This window comes from Nannobrachium achirus (genome assembly GCF_963921795.1).
Source record: "Nannobrachium achirus genome assembly, chromosome: 5".
Taxonomy (NCBI): Eukaryota; Metazoa; Chordata; class Actinopteri; order Myctophiformes; family Myctophidae; genus Nannobrachium; species Nannobrachium achirus.
Window position 1 is genome coordinate 46354694 of NC_137814.1, and position 16400 is coordinate 46371093.

The 16400-nt window shown below is 43.7% G+C and overlaps 1 protein-coding gene across 1 annotated transcript in view; it reads left to right on the forward strand.

The window, feature by feature from the left end:
- ak5 (adenylate kinase 5) overlaps positions 1 to 16400 on the forward strand; it is a gene marked incomplete at both ends in the record, with an annotated part of 87396 nt that overhangs the window by 3705 nt on the left and 67291 nt on the right. The window contains 3 exons of the mRNA XM_080725841.1: positions 715 to 882; positions 3779 to 3951; positions 13290 to 13403. Of these exons, the coding sequence (XP_080581967.1) occupies positions 715 to 882; positions 3779 to 3951; positions 13290 to 13403 (455 nt within the window). The remainder of the gene's footprint in view (positions 1 to 714; positions 883 to 3778; positions 3952 to 13289; positions 13404 to 16400) is intronic.

Below are 16400 nucleotides of genomic sequence, written 5' to 3' on the forward strand. Positions count from 1 at the left end.
AAACTTTGCAGCTGCGGTAATTAGCTACTAGAAACTAAAACCTAATCAGAGATGGAGATTTCATTGCCTGTGCACAGCAATTCCCCTCTTGGCTGACGGCGGAAGTTCAAATCTGTCATGTTTGTATAATGTTGGCCAGATGGGAATGCCATCTCTCTGTCTGCTGACGGCTCCTACAGAGTGTGTCGTTTTTCTCTCAGCTGGCGTTTCTCTCTCAGTGCCAACCTCCATTCCCCACTTTAATAGGCTAGAATTGTAGATTCAACATCCAGCCAACCCTCATAATTGATTGATTCACAACCCTTTTGATTATGCATGTTCTGTATCGTGGGTTCTTAATTATGTTCTCAGTCTTGATGCATTATTCTCATACAGTACAGTACATACATTTGATGAAATGGCAAGAATATATTAAGAGCTTTGTTGGCTAATTAAACACAAGAGGAAAAATAACTTCTAATAATAACTTTGGTTTTATTTGTTTCCCTGTGTGTCTCTCTGTGTGAATCTGAGTTTCCTGTGTTTGTCTGTGCACAAACTTACGTGTGTGTGTGTGTGTGTGTGTGTGTGTGTGTGTGTGTGTGTGTGCGTACGTATGTGCGTGCGTGTATTCGTGCTCGCACGCATGTGTGTGTGTGTGTGCGTGTGTGTGTGTGTGTGTGTGTGTGTGTGCATGCGTGGGGTGCGTGTGTGTGTGTGTGTGTGTTACCCCAGTGTTGCCCGACAGTCCCAATTTCCCTTATAGACGGTATGAACGCCTACCACCCATCAGTCAGTTCTCCATCGAGAGTGACTCTGACCTGTCAGAGACTGCAGAACTCATAGACGAGTACGAGGTGTTCGATCCGTCCAGACCTCGACCCAAGGTCATCCTCGTCATAGGTAAAGGCCACAAACACTATAAAAAAAAGATGAGCATTAGTCATTGATGCTCTGTGTGCTGTTGCTGTTGTGTGAGCACATTTTTATGAAAGAGGGAGAGACACAGACAGACAGTCAGTCTGAGAGAAGAGAAAGAGGATAATCTCACCCTTTTGTGTTTTTTAATTTGTTTTATTGTACTTTTTTTAAATCTTTTATGTCGTTAAATCTTCTGTGGTATGCTGACTTCCTGGATAAAGTCCATACACAATGTGTGGTCTGGATGCAGCGGCCTGACAAATGATTACCGGTATATGATATGAAATAATGATTATAACTAATGCAAATACAGTAGGTGTTTAGATTTGGTTTGCAAAATGTTGACCTGCCTTTGACATTTGGGGGACTTGTCATGAACTGGTGTACTGTGGGAGGAGAGGTGCAGTAGGTGGTGTGTCATTTGCAAATCAGCCATATCTACACTGCAGGTTAACTTTTCTTTATGAATCCTTCAAGCTGGAAAAATATATTATCATGTTTTTTTTAATGCATTCTAACCCACAAGAGACAATGGTTAAATGCTTGTGTCCAACAAAACAGTTGTGTGTCATCATAATGCACATAGAATATTTAAGGGAAAATATGAATATTGGTTTTCTCCTTTATAAAACGCTTGGTCAGCTATAGTAGTTAAATTATACATTTCTGCCATTGAAGATCCATGTAGTGTTTAAACAGGGAGCAGACAACGTACATGGATGGAGTCCAGTGGACTGTCCGTGGATTTTGTCCTTTTATTGTATCAGAGCGTACCAGACCCATTTTATATAGACTCATAGACAGGGCACTTGGGCAGATACAATTACTGTTGCACGGACCTTCTCGGGGGACATCTGCTCAGGGTCGTGGATCTCAACCTGTGAAAATAGGCTATTTTCACAATAGAACCTGTTTATACAAATTGTAACTCTTAGTGCTCGTCAGGGTGGGGGGGGTCCCCAGTTCAAATATGATTATTTTGGGGGTCGCAGCCTGAAAAGGTTGAGAACCCAAAGTGGACCCTGTTACAGATGATCGCCTAGGAGGGCCATGCAGCAGTACCTTTTCTGATATCAGTCCACATGTACAGTTACCATGACTCTGTGGAAATTATCAGTACACAGAGGTTAAAAACTACCACGGTCAGGCAGTATTCATGCATGACATGAGTTGTTCAACAGTCTGATGGTAGCCGTGTAGAAACAGTTCAGAAATCGGGTGTTCAGGCATTTAATACTACGATAGAGCTTGCCCAGCCGTCGTCTCGTTGGCGGGTACAGATTGTGGCTGGGGTGGTAATTGTCCTTGATGATAACATATTGAGCTTTGACCACGTACCGCCTCTCATACAATCCCTCATGCAAAAAGAATGAAAATAGAAAAACAGGATGGCATCATCAGCTCAGCTGTCATTTCTTCAAAGGATCAAGGCAAACCTTTAAGAGAACCAGACAAAGGAAATTGTTTCATGATGCCTGAGTCTGTAATGAGGCCTGTGTGTAGCCATGAAAATATCAGATGAAAGATAATGGATAGACGCCACATGTTCAGTTAGACTTCTCTCTGTTAGTTAGACAAAGCTAAACTAACCTTGCATACAAATTTACAATACTAAGCAGCATCAATAAAAGTGTTGTTCCTTTGCCGTCAATTATCATCCCATGAAACAGAACGAGGGAACAGCAGGACAAGAAAGCGAGAGGTGTTGTTTGTGTGTAGGAGGGATGTGCGAACACATACCTGTTTCTATCATCTGACACCCCACTCCATATGCATGATTACAGTACATAATATATCCACACAAACCGAGACACACAGCATCACACTTCAAATGGTCGAAATGTATATAGGGCTGAAGTGGTTAATGCATGTTTTGTAATAATAATCTAAATCTACAAAACAACTAGTAACTAAAGTTTTCAAATAATTGCAATGGAGTAAAAGTACAATATTTGCCTCTGAAATGCAGTGGAGTAGAATTAAAAGTAGCGATTGGAAATACTCAAGTAATGTAAAAATAAAATACCTCAGATTTGTACTTAAGTACAGTTCTTGAGAATGTACTTAGTTACAGGGACGAAAATAGCAGACCTCCAAGCTCACAACGCGTTGTGAGCTTGGAGGTCGGCTATTTTCGGTACTTGATACCACACTAAACTAAGCATAATAAAGTGAATACTGGAGATGTGGTACCGTACGGTATGGATTTCTACACAGAGAGGGCAATTCTTTCAACATAAGATGCTGCATTCAAGTTCAGGAGAGTTTGAACAAGGCTATTCTTTTGAATGCTGCCTTCAGGTATGCCGTTGAAAGGGGGCATTTGCATTTCTTTCACCACATTAAAAAACTGCATTCATGGTCTGGAGAAGGCACTTTTTACAGAAGGATAAAAGGGCAGGGGCTCAAGTCCTGGTTGATGTCTATGTGTGCACGTACCTGCTTAGTTACTTTCCACCACTGCATACAGTACACAGGCACAGAGTTGAGTCCACCTACACACAGTGGGGCCTTTTCCACCAAAAGAACCTTGGTTCCAGAACCAGTGCCGGTTCAACTTTCTTGGAACCTTGGTTCGTTCTTGCGAACCGGCTTGCGTTTCCACCAGATTGAACCAGAGCCATTGTCCCCCAGTTCAGATGGTGGTTCACTGGAAAAACCAAGGATTTTGTGGTTCCGGTTCCGAACCAACTTTTACGGTTCGGAACCAACTCCGGTTCTCGGTGGAAAAGCACACCTCTGGTTCATCCCATAGGTGGGAGAAAGAACCAGAACCGGTTCTTTGCTGGTGGAAAAGGCCCCACAGTATCACACATCCAACTATCCTCCGTCTCACGCAGACAGAACAGAACCGACTCTCCACCCTGTCTGTCCCCAGGTGGCCCCGGCAGTGGCAAGGGAACGCAGAGCCTGAAGATAGCGGAGCGCTACGGCTTCCAGTACGTGTCTGTGGGGGAGCTGCTGCGGAGGAAGATGATCCACAACGCCACCAGCAACAGGAAGTGGAGCCTCATCGCTAAAATCATCACCAATGGAGAACTGGCACCTCAGGTAGGAACGTCAGGGGCAGGGACGTGCAGAGCATGTTAGAGAAGCAGGGGCTGCAATTTCTAAAAGGGCCTTTTGGTGAAAATATTGAAAATAGCAGACCTCCGAGCTCACAACAACGCGTTGTGAGCTTGGAGGTCGGCTATTTTCGGTGCTTGATACCACACTAAACTAAGCATAAAAAATCACACCTTGTGAACTGAGTGGTGGTCAAATAAAAATAGTCAAATAAAAAGAGTCAAATACATGGATTGCAAGGTTGCTCATGCTCAACAGTGGCGGGAGACAGACGGACGGACGGACGGACGCATTGTGAGCTTAAATCCGCTTTTTTCCAACTATTATTTGTTTATTATTATTTTGACCTGCTTTAAGAAACTCGGCTAATGATGGACGGGTGGACGCATTGTGAGCTTGTAGATTAGAGCTGGGATCGGGCCCATTTTTTCTGTCCTGGAAAATAGCAGATCTACAAGCTCACAACGCGTCGCGGATGCGAGGCGTTGTGAGCTTGTAGATCAGCCACATTTTGTCACGGAACACGCCGTGATGAAGAAGTATAAGCCAGGATTTACTTGGGTGATGTGTGTTGAACGGACGGACGGACGGAGCTGCAGTGCAGAGTGCACACAACAGCGCCGAAAATTAAAAATCCAATGCGAGGTAAAGTAGTGGGAACACAAGCAGGGAGCTCCATTCAGCGGCACGCCACTTCCAATAAAACCACAACATTGCGTTTACCTCAGCGTGGGACTTTTCTCCATGCTCAGAGTTGTCTCCGGCTGCAACATTAGCGCGAGCAGCCAGCCACACACACACACACACACACAGGAGTTGCACGCTGCGTGCATCATCAGAGAGAGTGAAAAAACGTTGTGCGTGCTGTTGCAGCCACCCAGTCGCGGACATTTGTGTGTGTGTGTGTGTGTGTGTGTGTGTGTGTGTGTGTGTGTGTGTGTGTGTGTGTGTGTGTGTGTGTGTGTGTGTGTGTGTGTGTGTGTGTGTGTGTGTGTGTGTCTGCGCGCGCGCGTGCCCTCCTTGCTACGTGTGTGTCTACAGTGTGTGTGTGTGAGAGAGAGAGAGAGAGAGAGAGAGAGAGAGTGTTGAGTCTGCCTGCTCAATAGCGCCCCTCCTTTAACGTGTTTGTGGTCTGTGTGTGTGGTCAGGAGAGGTATGGCAGATTGGTAGGCGACAGACATACACGGCCAGCCAGCCAGTAACATCGTGAAAGCGAATCACAGGAGTGGTGAGACCACCACTCAAAAAGGCAATACTAGAGGAGAGGTGACTTACAGCATGGATTTATACACAGAGAGGGCAATTCTTTCAACATAAGTTGCTGCATTCAAGTTGAAGAGAGTTGACTTTGGACAAGGCAACTCTCTTGAATGCCGCCTTCAGGTACAGTATGGCATGGAAAGAGGGCATTTGCATTTATTTCACCACAGTGAAAACTGCATTCGTGGTCTGGAGAGGGCACCTTTTACAGACTGATAAAAGGGCAGATGTCAATGTGTGCAGGTGCCTGGTCAGGGGACGAGCTAGGGGGTGAGCTCAGGGGAGAGAGGGTGTGAACAAGACAGAGTGACAGAGAGAGAGAGAGAGAGAGTGTACGCGTGTGTGTGGGTGGGTGTACGACTGTGCACGCCTGCCTGCGTGTGCTAGCGAGTGTTTTTCAGTTTTTGTTTGTGTCAAGGATCGATCGCATTGATGCATTTAATGCTCTGTGCCACCATATTATAAGATGGTGTCTCGGAGACCCAAATATTTAGTGTTAACAGACAGGATTTAGTATTGACTAACCTGACAAAATGTTAGATGGAGAGAATATCGCCTAGCAGCTGAGACCAGCTGAAACGAAAGCCTCCTAGTGATCCGTGAGAATTACCTTGTAAGCCGGCAAGGAGAAGAAAAAAATCCAATCAAGTTTGAAGTGAGTGGTGGTGTGTGTGTGTGCGTGGCCGTGTGTGTGTAGCAGTTCATTTCAGGGTCGCACGTGTGTGTTTGTGTGTGTGTGTGTGTGTGTGTGTGTGTGTGTGTGTGTGTGTGTGTGTGTGTGTGTGTGTGTGTGTGTGTGCACGCGCGCGTGTGTGTGTGAGACGCAACAGCGCCACTTGGTCACCAGCGGTGTTGCAGCTCATGCTACGGACTAACATAGCCACGGACAAAGTCACTCTGAGGAGACAGTGTGACCACCGCTCAAAAATAAAAACACTAACTAACCCTGGAGGTGTCATATTTGTTTTCGGTTAAGATTTTCTGCTGCGCCAGTCAGGAGAAACTGAACCGGCACGGGATGCAGTAATGTTGTGTGGAGGGAGAGAGAGTGAGAGACTAATTAATTATAGGCCAAAGTATACATTATGTATTATGCAAATTGTAAGAAAGCCTTGCCGTGCAATATGGCCCTTAGGGCAGGAGCCTATCTCCTTTTGAGCAGTGCTCCATCTATCTGGCTTTGTCCGGTTCCCAAAAGATGTCCGGATGCTTATGTAAACGGCTCAAAGTTGTTGTACGCCCAGGGTAACTAATAAATAGCACCACTCAGCGCTCACTTTCTTTCTGTAGCGTGAGGTGGCTTGATGTACAAAAACATCCCCCAACCATGATGTATCTATGATGAAGTACACCCCCTGGACATGATGCTGGTTTCAGGCAGGAACTTACCTCCAATCCAAACCCTGATACTGAGTGCCAATCAGTGAGGCATTGGGTGCCATTTTTATTGTCTTTGGTTTGGTATGACCTGGCCGGAGATCAATCTCAGGGCAGGCTGGACACTCCACACACCACAATGCCACCGATATGCAGGTAGTAAGCATGCTTTTAAAAGAGGAGTTCTTTCAGAGAGTATACAATAGTGACTAAACGCATATTTTATACTCAGTACAGTTTGGAGACCACCAGAGATGTATTCAGCAACTACACTATTCAGAGTAGACAATCAGTAGTGTGTTGAAATCAATCCTGTTTTGTATTGGGAGATAATTAAGTGATTGAAGTATAGGAGTAACAGCTTTTAATCAAGGGAAGGAAGAATAAGTGCTTTAAGTGTGTTCACTTGGGTGGGATATTACCATGGCATGGATGTAACAAGTGGAGACTAATTAGTAGAGTCCGTATCACAAGCGGGCTGGAGGAGGGATGCTTATCCATCTTATTAGTGTCGCTGCTTAGTAATGACTCGGCCCGGGAAGTAAAACGAGGACAGGCTCCCCCTGGTTGTTTTCGCTCCCCACAGCCAGATTGTAAAGACAAAGGCATGTCTCGGAGCTTTGTGGTTTAATCACTGTTTCTAATTAAGATCTTATCCTCGGTTTGAAGTTTTGTAATCTGTGCTAAAGCCATTAGAAGTGAACTCTTCAAGGGTAATTTTACAGCGTTCCTCCATTCATAATTATAACCACAAGTGGGGACTAGGGGTTTCAGGCCAAATGGAAGATATCTCAAACATGAACTTAGAATCAACAACACCGAACAAAACGTTGAACAATTTGGTTGTTCACAGTGAGATTTCACAATAGGCCTTAATGAGTGCAATATTTGTAGGCTTATCTTTTTGTGTTTCCCCCAGAGTTAGTGTCGAAGTGTCCTTGAATATCTTTATTTAGCCACGGACATCCACCTGTCCTGAACATAGTTTGTGCCAAGGACCCCAATACAAGATTTGTGTTTCAAATGTAGCACCATTAGCAGGGGGCACGGTGGCGCAGTCGGTAGCGATGTCGCCTCTCAGCTAAGGTCCTGGGTTCATGTTCTCTCCTCCACGTCATCGGCGCCCACACCCTAGGTAGGTGGGGTTGGCGGAAAGGGCATTTCTGTGTGGAGTTTACATGTTCTCCCCGTGTCCCCTAGGGTAGGTACCCTCACAAAAATGCAGTAATCCTGGTCTCTATAATGCCTCCCCCTGGTGAGCCGAGGTGCCTGATGGAGGGGAAAGGAACTGTTTGGAATAACGTGTTCCTTCCATGCGCTACGTCCAACCGAGGTAGCTCCCCCCTGTCAGGTGATAAGAATTAAGCGGTCTAATCACTTCTCATGCATTGAAGAAAGCATGAGCTCAGTTCGGGGATCTTTCCAAGTTGGCAGAGGGAGAGCAGCATCCAAGATCACAGCATAGCAATTGGCACTGGGTGAAAAATAGGTTACAAAATTGTGGGATAAAAAATTTGCAAAAACAAATGTAGCTAATGTCATTTTTATTTTATATTATTTATTCATTTTCAAATAATTGCCCAGCAGTAGACAAACCTATCCCTCACTTAATACTCACTAAGTGCTTCCAGCAACAGTTCAGTCTTTTTGTCATATCTGAGAGCTTTGAACAGTAGCCAAAGAGACAATGAGGAAAAGTCCCTACTCCGAGAGAACGAAAGACAGATTAGATATTTTAAGATCAACTGTCATATTAATACAATCATGTGCTGCTTTTACATATTTAATCCCAAACCATATTGCATTTAAATCTAAGTGGAGAGTTCTCTCATGTTCTTGTTTTTGATGAGAGAGAAGAATGTAAAAACTCATTGATTGGATCTGTTTTAAGTGCTTGCCAGGGTTGGTGTTACTCCAGTTGAGCAATGGGTTTGGGAAACCCACTGGCAGAGCGTTTGTTCTTTGGTTTATGTATTTTATCGGTCCCTGGGTAGTCATTAATTATAATATGTGGTTGGTTGTCTAATGATGTGGGGAATTATTATTATACATGTATATATTTTAAAGACAGTGGGTACTTCACTGCCCCTGGTGTTCTTCATTTTATTGACAGCAGGAAGCTACAATTATGATTTTGGCATTTAGCAGACACTCTTATATGAGACTTACAAAGTGCAAGAATGAAGCAAAACAGCCCCTTGCATATACTGTACAGTAGAGTCCAATTTGTTCACACAATGACAAAATGGATGACCAAGTAAACATAAATACCAAGTAAATATAAAACGATCTAAAATAAATAACCCAACTTAGGATTTGTGGACATGTAAACACTAATGTATATATAGACAATTAGACATATCACAGTATGTATCTAAATAATACACATTATACAACAGCAGTACACTGAGTATCATTATCTAGCAGTGCAGTCAATGAGCACTTCTGCACTGTCTCATGATCATCAAGCGCTCCCTCTCCCCAACACTATGCGGCTTGGCTAGCTGTTTTCATGTGAAGTTCAGGGACATAGTAGCTAAATGTGGCATTCAAAAATTACAAATTCTTATCGAATATCTTAAATACAATGAAATGAAGTTGACGTGTTTTTTTAAGGGCAACAGTTGTATAATCGCAATATTACACTCGAGGGTCTGCCTCATCACGGTTATTTGGCACTTCAGCCCTGCCTATGGAACTCGCCTTCGGCTTGTTCGTGCAGCAAACCTGTCGTGCCAAATAACCGTGATAATGCACACCCTTGTGTAATATTGCTTAATTATACATATACATAACAAACAAACATCTGTATAGTATTACTAGCATCTATCCAATAGGCAACAAGAAGTGATAAAGAGTTAACAGTACTAACTGCTAAGGTGTGAGGTAGAGCCAGAAGCAGTGAGTTTTCAGGAGAAGAATCTAGGATGCCAGGGGGCACGGTGGCGCAGTCGGTAGTGCTGTCGCCTCACAGCTAGAAGGTCCTGGTTTAGATTCCTGCCAGGGACGCTGTGGGCGCAGGGGGCGTGTTCTCTCCTCCATCATCAGTGCTCATACCCCAATTTGCCAACCCGGTTGGCAAAAGGGCCTTTCTGTGTGGAGTTTGCATGTTCTCCCCATGTCTCCTTGGGTAGTTACCCTCACAAAAAACATGCAGTAATCCTGGTCTCTATAATGCCACAGGTTGGCAGAGGGAATGTAGCGCCCAGGATTACATTAGATAATTGACACCGGGTTACAAAATCGTGGGATAAATTTCTTTTTTAAATAATAATTTAGGATGCCTGTAGTGTTGGTCAGGGTGTTGTGGGGAAGGGAAGGACTGGAAAGGAAAAGAAAGACACAGGAGTAGAGAAGAAAGCAGGAAAGAAAAGGAAAAACAGAAGAGAATGGGATTCTGTCCTACACATACTGTATAGGGGCACATGTGGATTAATCGACGGGAATACGATGCTACATTATCTCTAGGCCTGTGTTGTGGCACGCGTTTGTGTGTGTACTTTCATAAGGCTGAGAATGACTGATTCCTGGTCTCAGAGCCTAGACATACAGTCTGCGCATCAAAGGGCTTTTCTTAGCTCAGCATAGTTTAGCTTGATTCATGAACATTCTGCTATTTCTCATAGATACATTCCATTTTAATCTCTGTCTGTTCTGCCAATTGCCAGCAGAACATTCTGTTTGCGGAAAATTACGTTGGTCATTGTTGGGCAGAATGGTCAGTAGTTATTTTTAGATGCACACATTACACTCATACTCTATTTAGCTGTTATACAGAATGCATTGGCCTTAAGAAATGTGTTTGTATATGCTGACCTCCCCCGGGCTGTGTGGAAATAGATGATGCTAAGACATGCTGGCATTCTGTGGCCCTTGAAGGCACCCAGAGATGCGGTGCTGCAGCTCTCAGAAGTAATGCCAAAGTTCCAAGACGCAATTATACCATCCACCAGAATATATAATTTGACCTGATAGTATATTCAAGAAATCACCATGTGGACTTTATTTACAGGCTGTGCTGCTGACCATGGTTGCTTCAGCTGGTGTTCAACTATTGTGTAGCTGTTGTTTAGCTATTAAGAGATTTGTAAAAATTCCTATGCAATGGCTTAGACATTGATTAGTACTATACACAGTTAGTATACCACAACAAAGCTACGGTGTATGAATCTCACCTTTACAATTCCACTAACCATAAGTAGCCCACATACCAACTATCCCTTGTGGAATTACTAAAAGGTTATCCAACTTTTGAATAAAAAGATTAAAATGTTATGGAGCAAAACATTTATACTTTGTGGTGCCCACTATGGGTAGAAGTCAAAGCAACATTTGCTGTCAAAGCTCCTCAATTTGCGATTCAAGTTTGGGGTTCATCAGACAATGCATTCAGTAATTATGCCAGTTTTGGTCAAATAGATCTCTCTCACAAATATTTAGATGTCAAATGTAGCGAAACTGATGAATATTTATTTTGTGTTTAGTATTTTGTGAAGTTTGGACAAAACCTGTAGGAGGAGCATGAAAAATGAGTCTTTAAAGACAGATTTAAATGGTGGAAATCGTGGCATGTTGTAAATAATACTAGACCAGGTCAACCTGGTTGTGCCAGACCCCCTGTCTGTCATCATCATTTATGACATCATGCCTTTTATAGGCATGTCATCATCATGTCATCATCATATATACCCTTTATATAGAAAACCCGGACAGACATTTGCTTATGTAGGCCTACCCATTTCATGGGTCTGGCAATAAATGGTAAATGGTGAAGTTATATAGCACCTTTATCCAAGGTGTTTCACAATGATTGTGCATTACGTTCACCAATTCACTCTCATTCAGACCCTGACAGCAGAGGAAACCATGCATGGCACCAACCTGCTCATCGCTAGCAATTAGGGGTTTAGTGTCTTGCTCAGGGACACTTCGACACTAACTCTAGGGGAGCCCGGGATCGAACTGGGAACCTTCCGGTTGCTGTGAAACTTCACATTGGCCTGTTATAGCGCCACCAGGAGGCTGATATTTGAAAAACACATTTTCTTTGCTATTACTAAACAGATTTTGTCCAAACATCACGCAAATCGATTTTTCATATTTCTTCCTGATTGACAAAGATTGACTTTTACTACCTGGCCTGAACGAGACCTGTGCTCCGAGGAGCACATTCTTTCTAGTTATTATTTACATGTACAGCTTGCTCTAGAATAGATGCTGCCCACAATGTGGAAATCTAAGTGGGTGATGCGCATATGGGTACTAGGCCTAAAATGTGTTCCTTGTGAGTAGTGGGACTCTTGTACCATAATCATGACTCTTGGTCAAACGGTGCATGGGGCATGAGCTTTCAAAGCCTATGCAGGAAAATAGGAATGTTATTGTTGAAAGAACTAAACTACAAAGGTGCAATTCTTCTGATGTCACGTGAAGCTCTGTCCATTGAACTCAATGACTTTTGGGGGTTTGGGGTTACAGAAAAGGTTACAGAAAAAGTCCATTGAACTCAAATAGCCGGGGACCCAGTCACCCAAAATGTGAGATGACCTGTGATGACATGCCGTACTTTTTATTTCTGTTTTATCTATTAGTTTGGTCTTTAAGGTCCACAGAACCCACACAACTGTGAAAAGTGATGAGACTATTTTTCAGTCATCACTTTTCACAGTTTTGTGGGGCTGTTTTTAGCCCAAGGAACGTTTTTCATGCAAAACAAATGCTTGCAATGGATTCAGAATCATGAAAAACCCTTAGTTTGACCCCTCACATGCTACTTAAAGCAGATATACTTTCTTTCGCGATGTTTCTGGCCGAGCAGGCCTCTCATTCTGTGGACCTTAATGACCAAACTAATAGATAAAACAGAAATAAAAAAGTACGGCATGACATCACAGGTTCAACCCTATTCCTTGAGCTTTTGGGCCTGTGGGTCCCCGACTAAAAGGACTTTTTGGGGGGTTACTCTAGATCAGGGGTAGGCAACCTTAGGCACGGGTGCCAACATTGGCACAGGGGAGGGTGATCACCGGCACACTGGCAGAAGTTTGAGAGAGAGGATTTTTATTTTAAAAACAAATCTTTTTTTAAACATGGTCAGTTAAATGAAGTTAGCTAATTACATCTTTCTGCACAAAATTCTACATTCATTAAAACTCTGAACTCTGACTGGGGAGGGAGTCAGGGAGATAGGTGGATTATTGCTCTGAGTCTAATGATCGTTATAACAATGTCCTGCCAATCAAAATATGTCAAAATATTTGTCATTAAAAAATGTAAACGTGGTCAATTAAATGAAGTAAGCTAATTTATAGCAAATTACATCTTGCAGATAGTTCTACATTCATTAAAACTCTGAACTCTGACTGGGGAGAGAATCGGGGAGATGGATTATTGCTCTGGGTCTAATGATCATTATAACAATGGTCTGCCAATCAAAATATGACAAAATATTTGTCATTAAAATGTATGTTGACATGGCACACTGACACTCTAGAAAATAATAACGTGGCACTTCATTTCAAAAAGGTTGCTGACCCCTGCTCTAGATGGAATAATAAACTGGACAAGAACTATGGTGTGGTTGCCCTGTAGGAAACCACACTAATAACACATTCTTATAATCTCATATTACTGTATGTAAGCAAAATCTGAAGTTGACTGATTTTGCCATCACTGTGGATTTCTAGGAGACCACCATCACTGAGATCAAGCAGAAGATCATGAAGATCCCAGACGCTAATGGAATTGTCATAGATGGATTTCCCCGCGATGTTGGACAGGCGTTGTCTTTTGAAGACCAGGTGAGTTTCTGCCAAGAGTATAAAAGGCTTCCGTTACATAATTTACATACGTAAATCCATTTGGAGGAAATGAAACAAAACATTGCCCGATATTAATTTGTTTAAATTCAATTAGGGGACAAGAAACTGAGCAGACATAGCATTAAAGAGCAAAAAGTAAAGTAGTCAACCAAAAATAGTAAGTATACATAGCCCTATCCTGAGATGACCTTGAGAGTTAAATTAACACTCAGATTTTGCTGTGTACCATAGACACCGAGAATAAAAATCGCACAATCGTTCAAAGGCAAGGATGATTCTGACCTCAAGAACTATTTAGTAAGACATTTGAGTAAGATGGCTGGTTTTCTGTGGTTGGGGAGTGCATTCCATAGGGAGGGGGCAGTAACAGAAAAAGCCCGGTCACCCCAGGTTCGGTGCTTGGTCCTAGGGACCACCAGGAGGTTGGCGTCACCGGACCTGAGGGACCGGGAGGGGACATGAGGGAGCGGGCGGGGACATGAGGGACCGGGAGGGGACATGAGGGACCGGGAGGGGACCTGAGGGACCGGGAGGGGACCTGAGGGAGCGGGAGGGGACATGAGGGACCGGGAGGGGACCTGAGGGAGCGGGAGGGGACATGAGGGACCGGGAGGGGACCTGAGGGAGCGGGAGGGGACATGAGGGACCGGGAGGGGACCTGAGGGACCGGGAGGGGACATGAGGGAGCGGGCGGGGACATGAGGGACCGGGAGGGGACATGAGGGACCGGGAGGGGACCTGAGGGACCGGGAGGGGACCTGAGGGAGCGGGAGGGGACATGAGGGACCGGGAGGGGACCTGAGGGACCGGGAGGGGACCTGAGGGACCGGGAGGGGTCATGAGGGACCGGGAGGGGACCTGAGGGACCGGGAGGGGACATGAGGGACCGGGAGGGGACATGAGGGCGATGGCAGTTGGAGATTTAGGGGGGGAGCCAGTTTGTGGAGTGCCTTGTAGGTGGTGAGTATTATTTTGAAATGGATTCTTTGTTTGACGGGAAGCCAGTATAGGTCATGGAGGACTGGTGTGATTATGGTCTCTCGAGCAGGTGGACTGCCGAGTTCTGAACCTTTCGCACCAAATGGGTAGACCCATTATGAGTACTTGTGATACCTTATTATAGCGTAACTTATAAGGCATTATAAGTTACGCTATAATAAGGTATCACAAGTACTCATAATCCTAATCGGTCTACCCATTTGGTGCAAAAGTTTGATGACTTTGAAACTGTTGACATAAAACGACACTAGAAGGTTCAACTGTAATAAACATTATGGCTGCTTTATAATGTATTATGAAGATATCCATAACGCATTATAAATCTGGACTTCATATAAGGCTTCATATTGTTTTTAAGATATCAGACTGTAGGAAAACTGAGAGGGATATGGGCCAGTTTCAATCCTGAAAGAAATGCTAAGAATGACATAGACATCTTAATTCTAAATAGTAACTAAGAGAGCTGGATCTAGCTGTGTAGTGTTTTGCAAGCTAATCTCGCAAACCGCTGTTATTAGACCCTGTCTTGTTATTTACATTTCAAGCAACAAGGCACTCACACATTGGATTCAATCCTAAGTCATCAGGGGTTCCTGTGGAACCAGAGAATTTCTTTTATGGAGTTTGATGAGTTTTATTGATTGACTCCAGATGGAGTCGGCAGGAGCTCAAAATGAAACAGAATATGTGTTTTTGACATTCACACATTGTGAGAGCGATGCGGTTGTTTATTTTTGTTCTTACTCTATATTTGACATGTTGTTACTGTATGTCTAGCACCCACAGGATTGTTCCATTAGGCGCCTGCCACGATCCCACAATATAAACAGGTTGTTTAGAAAACTCACTCAAGCTGTTATATAATGGATTTTTGTTTAACTGTTGTGCACTTAACCTGTGAACATAAACCTGTGTGGTTCGATGGGTGCTTCAAGGTAGCAGCAGGGGCTGAAATAATATGGGTATGAAGAGCCATGTACGAGCCAGGAGTATCAGTGCATTCCCCTTTTCCGCATTTTATTATGTTACAGCCTTATACCAAAATAGATATAAAAAAATTGAACCTCTGTTCGAAGTGGAGCTGTGTGTGTGTGTGTGTGTGTGTGTGTGTGTGTGTGTGTGTGTGTGTGTGTGTGTGTATTGCAGTTGATGCTCAGGACAGGCTAGACTCAACAGCACCTCTCTGGTCACCCAGGGTACTCAGGCTACACCAGAGGCTACATACAGACAGACAGACAGACAGACACTGAGCGGTGGTTTACCCACCTCATAGATCATGTGTACCGGTTTTTAAGACATTTGAAGAAAATATGTAGGAAAAGGAGCAAAAAGTGTGTTTTGGAGAAAATTCAAGATGGCGGAAAATCTATCCTGGCGCAAATGGGCGTGGCCTATATCGGGAGATGCGTCTTGACCCAAGGAATCCAGGGAAAAAATAATTTTAATTTTCCGACCTACGGTTCAACAGTTACAGGCCAAAACGTAAACTGGGCTGTTATAGCGCCACCATGAGGCCAAATGACACTATTATTTTTTATTTAATCCTTGAAATCATTATGAACCTCCTCTCCAAGTCTTGAAACTGTAGCCCCTATGGTTTGCGAGAGAAAAATAATTGAATGTGAGTTTTTGCGATTCCCATTATAAGTCAATGGGGAAAATTAATTCACTAATAAATTAATATCAATTAAACTATAGAACCTTTCTCTTAGCAAGTTACTAGCACACGATTCCCGAGTAAGCCGGTCGATTTGACATATGGCGCGAGTGTGTGGTGCAAAAACTGTAGCGTGCCAAACTTTAGGCTACATACAGACACGGACGGACGGACGGCCACACACACGGCCACGTATAGGGAGCTTGTGTTCCACACAGCTCCAAAAATTATCCCTACACAATACCCAATAATGACAAAGTGAATGTCATTACTGAGTGCATGTCAGAGAGAACACAAACCAAGTAATGCAGTCAAACTTC